The sequence below is a fragment of the Olea europaea genome, chromosome 8, assembly GCF_002742605.1.
Source record: "Olea europaea var. sylvestris chromosome 8, O_europaea_v1, whole genome shotgun sequence".
Lineage (NCBI taxonomy): Eukaryota > Viridiplantae > Streptophyta > Magnoliopsida > Lamiales > Oleaceae > Olea > Olea europaea.
The window spans coordinates 8,550,408-8,554,981 of record NC_036244.1 but is presented as its reverse complement, the minus strand read 5'-3'; the positions used below and the strand labels follow the sequence as shown (position 1 = coordinate 8,554,981).

The 4,574-nt window shown below is 29.9% G+C and overlaps 1 protein-coding gene across 1 annotated transcript in view; it reads right to left on the bottom strand.

Annotated features, from left to right (window-relative positions):
* The window catches only part of LOC111398738 (thioredoxin-like protein YLS8), a 13,508-nt gene extending 12,286 nt beyond the window's left edge, over positions 1-1,222 (bottom strand). Inside the window, exon 1 of the mRNA XM_023025802.1 lies at positions 1,023-1,222. Within this exon, the coding sequence (XP_022881570.1) occupies positions 1,023-1,142 (120 nt within the window). The 5' untranslated portion in view covers positions 1,143-1,222. The remainder of the gene's footprint in view (positions 1-1,022) is intronic.
* Between the last annotated feature and the right edge of the window lie 3,352 nt (positions 1,223-4,574).

The window sequence follows — 4,574 nt, the reverse complement described above, 5'->3', positions numbered from 1 at the left end:
CTTTCAAACTTCAATTTTTTACTAATCCAAAATATCGTTTTAAATAAACCAAAATAAATTATTAACAAAGAAGGAAATCAGTATTGAATAGGGAGTTAAGAGGAATAAAATATAATTTTGGGGTTTGGTTTTCAAGAATGGGAATTACTAAAAGTTATAAAAAATAGAGAACGAGGAATTTGATTGCAATTTGGACCTAGTAGAGTATTAAGTAGCACTTTATAGAACCCGTTTTCGTTTTATACAAACGAAACCCTAAACTACCGTTATAGAGAGAGTAAGAAGGAAAAATAAGAAGAAACTGGGGGGAAAAAAGAAAAAGAAGGTTTATAGAGAGCGAATACGGGGAAAAAAAAAAGGGAAAAAGATGGATAAGCAAAAATGACAAAGTGTCCGTTTGAAATTTGGAGAATCCGACACATATCCCATTTCCATACCCATGTCGTGTCAGCACTCCTACTATTTCAAAGAGTCCGAGCATCAAAGACCATAAGTTATGGCACATTTTTGGGAGAAGAAAGACTTAAAAGGTAGTTGGGAGAGGTGCATCAAGAAAGGAAAAGAAGTTTACAGCATATGAAGGGACTACTGGTAATTTATTGTAAGGGCTTTAAGCACGACTGGGGTCTTCGTGGTCCAAGATAATCAGACCATCAGTAAGAGGTAAGCATGAGACTTTTTGGTAGTACCGGTGAACCAGACTGGCTACATTTTCTCAACATTCAGTCCAAATCAAAGTGAACTCCGGAATTAAACTTAATCATAACTATAATCAAACCCACTCATCTAGATATAATGTTGCTAACCCACTTTAACCAGGATTTCAACCCAATATAATGAAACCCTAATTACGAGGTAAAACAACCAGATCAAATACAACTAATACCAAATAAAAAGCTAAAACCCAATAAGAAAAAAAAATTGTTATTGAGGTTCTAATTAACAGGAATACTGTGCAAAAAAAAAATAATGATTCGCCTATTAATTTGATAAAAAAAATGAAAAATAATGCAAAAATTCACCTGCATGCAAGTTTCGTCCCAGTCGTGGCCGAATCGGATGATGACGAGGCGTTCCTCCTCGGCGAGGATGGCTTGATCCACGGCCCATCCCGAGTGGAGGTGAGGCAGCATATACGACATCGTTACGTTCTTCGAGAGTTCGAGATTAGAAAATTTATTCTGGTTCTGTGATGACTCGGGCAGATGCCCAGGCCGTTTAGATTTAACCTTTTCTTTGTAATTTGCTCCTCTCTCGTCCGTTCCACTGCAATTTTCTCCAATTGAACCAAAGTCGCATTATTTGTTAAGTAGTCAAAATTTTCTGCGAGTGAATATGGTAAACATTATTTTTCACTAAATTCAAGGGTACCGTTATTTAGATCTTATGTGTATCATACTCTATATGCATTCCTATTAAAATTTTAAAATTTTAAAAAAATTGCTACTTTCAATCACATCAAATTTTAATATTGTTCTTATAAATTTTATTTATTTAAGATATTATATATCTATACATATTTTATATATTTATCCCACTATAAATACATTACTAATACAATTTCGAAAATCACTATATTCATCTATTAACTATCAATATTTAATCTGATTTTTACTTTTTATTTTCTATATTGTCATGTGGGTACTTTAATATTTAATTACAAAGGTTAGTAAATCTCTTTTCTTGAATTTATAGAATTATCTTAAGAGTATATAACTCACGCAACTAAACAAATCCCTACTCGAATCAGATATTATTTATTTTTTTCGCTTATAAGCTCTTAATTTTGACGGTTTGTGTTTCCATTGATAATTTTAAGTTTGTAACTTTAATAATGTGTTGATTTTTTTATTTTTATTTTTTTTTGAAATTTCCGTTGAACATGATATTTTATGATTAGGGTTTCATGATTTTAGTTAAAGATGATATTTCATCATTATTAAAATTTTAGTTAAACACAAACTCTAAAAAAGTATAAAAATGTTAAAATTTATGAAAATAAACATGAGTAAATGAATTTACAACAATATATTTTTATTTAATTTTATATATGTCCAGTGCAGGTGAGCCCATGCCCTTTTCAACCCTTTTTTTTTTTAAGAGCCTCGTGTTTGGAATGCAATTGTGGGATGGACAATATTTATAAACTTTTCGAATTTTTTAGGTAACTCAAAATAAATAAGCATTTGTGATTTTTGGATGATTTAATTTTTACGATGATTTCGTGGATCCAAAGGGTATTTTTGAAGTTTGGATTTGATGCTTTTGGTATTGAGTGATTAATTGTGGAATAAAGAAATATTTTATTTATTTTTTTGATTTTATCGATTTTAGGAAATTAATTTTGGATTATGTGATTGGCGGAAAGTTTAAATTAAGAAGAAAAATTGGCAGCGAATCTTTTGGAGAGCTTTATTTGACTAGCTTAATTTAATTTTTTATGTCTCTGAATGTAAACTTTGTTTCGTATTCATTAATAGCTTCCTCTTCTTTTTCACTATTGACAAATAGACAATGTCGTTAGTCTCAATCACTCATCTATGCATAAATAAGTGAAAAGTCACTTGCCATTATTGTTGAATTAGTATGCTATAGGTAAGTGTAATAGGCATTTGCAATATGATCGATCAAAGTTTTATCTTCCCAACTTTGATAGGATACATCAAATTGGCAGAGTTTTATGTAAAAACGAGATATTCAAGTTTTTTGCAAGACAATACATCCTACCATAGAAATTTAATTTTTTGAATGAGATACATTTTTTTTAAGATTGATAATGAAGTTATTGTGCAACGATATCAAAGTATGAAAACACGCAAAGAATAAGTGTAACTTATGAATTATGTCATTTTTAGCATTTTTGTGATATTTTTTTTTATATTTTTTTCATCATCAAATTTATAACCAAAAACTCAAAGTTTGGCGTCGATTAAATTGCCCGCACTGAAAAAATTTCCTGGCTCCGCCCATGTATATGTCTATTTAGGTATATTTATTTAAGATCATAATTATATTTTTAAAAGTGAATGTATATATAAAAACTGTTGATGTAAATAGCGGTACCTAAATTCCACTGGTGAACATTTTTACTTGTAAGCGATTCAATATTTGGTTTTAGATCAAGAATGGATCCGGTTCTGGTCCGAATAGGTCTATAAGCAAAGCAATATGGTTTATGTCTCATTATTTTAACTATACAAATACAAACGTCGAAAATTCAAAAACTCCATAAGACCATCAGTTTAGAGACCAGAAGTAAAGCGACAATAACAACGAGGCCGATGAAGCCTCTCAGTTTAATTTCTCCAAATCTATTTGATTCCATTTTGCAGTTTTAATGACAGTGAAGATGTTATTGGGAGCATCATGTCGTTTTATAGCTTTATATATTGTGTTAATAGACTTGTATTGTGACTTTATATTTAACTCTCAGGTACTTATTTGTTTACAATTATTTAATGAAAATGAGTTTTGATAAAAGTAAAAAATATTTTTGAAATAGCGGTAGACATAAATAGGCATAATTTGTACATATTTAGCCTACAAAAGTTAGGGAAACAATTTGTCGTGATTTTTATTTTGGTTTAGTTGGTATTTAAATTGAACCATATAATTTGTTCTATTTCATCGGCAATAAAGTAGAAAGATGTATTTTAACTAATGATCTAATGACATTAAAGTGAACAAGAAGGAATGACGGCTCAATCAAAGTTAAAATCGAACCAAACATGTTAGGTTTAAACTTGAGTTTTTTTTTTCAAATTATTTTAAACAATTTGATTCGAAAATACATTAAAAAATTTCGAAACGGATCGCCCCTTACATTCCTAGTTCTCGGTTCGAGTTACAAATCTAAATCTTGATTTGGTTCTAGAAATATATAATTTTTACTCTCTCAATTATATCTTAATTTATATAATTCATGTGTCTACAGGACAATTGAAAGTTTATCATATAAAGAGCTTGTTTGGTAGAACTTACAAGCCAATTAAAACCAAGTTTTTTACCGTTATTTGACTATTTCAGCCATCATTTTTTTTAATACTTCTCTCACAGGTAAAACTCACTTTATCTCTAACAGTTAAAAAATTAATTATCAAAAATCCCTACCAAACAAACACAAAATATAAGTTGTGAAATAATATAATTTATGCAATAGTTTATAATTCAAAGTTAAGCCCCCCATTTGGTACCAATTTTGCATTCCAAAAAATCAAAAATTTAACCATTATTTCACTATTTTAGCCGTTATTTTTAATTTTTTCACTCACAGGCAAAACTCACTTTTCTCTTTAACAGTCAAAAAATTAATTTTCATAATCATTACCGAACAAACCCTAAGGTTTCAACATAAAAGTACAAGACAAAACCTTACCACAACCAATAGGTTCATGGGGACAGAAGAATTCGGATCAAACCAAGAATTGATCGGATATGGTCAGATTCCTTTTTCTTGAAGGGAATCTATGGTTCCATTTTCACAATTCGTTCATTTCCTAGAGTAGAAGTAGAGATGCAAACCTACTAGCATTAAGCCACGTATTGATAAGATCACGTAGGAACAAGATTCGAAT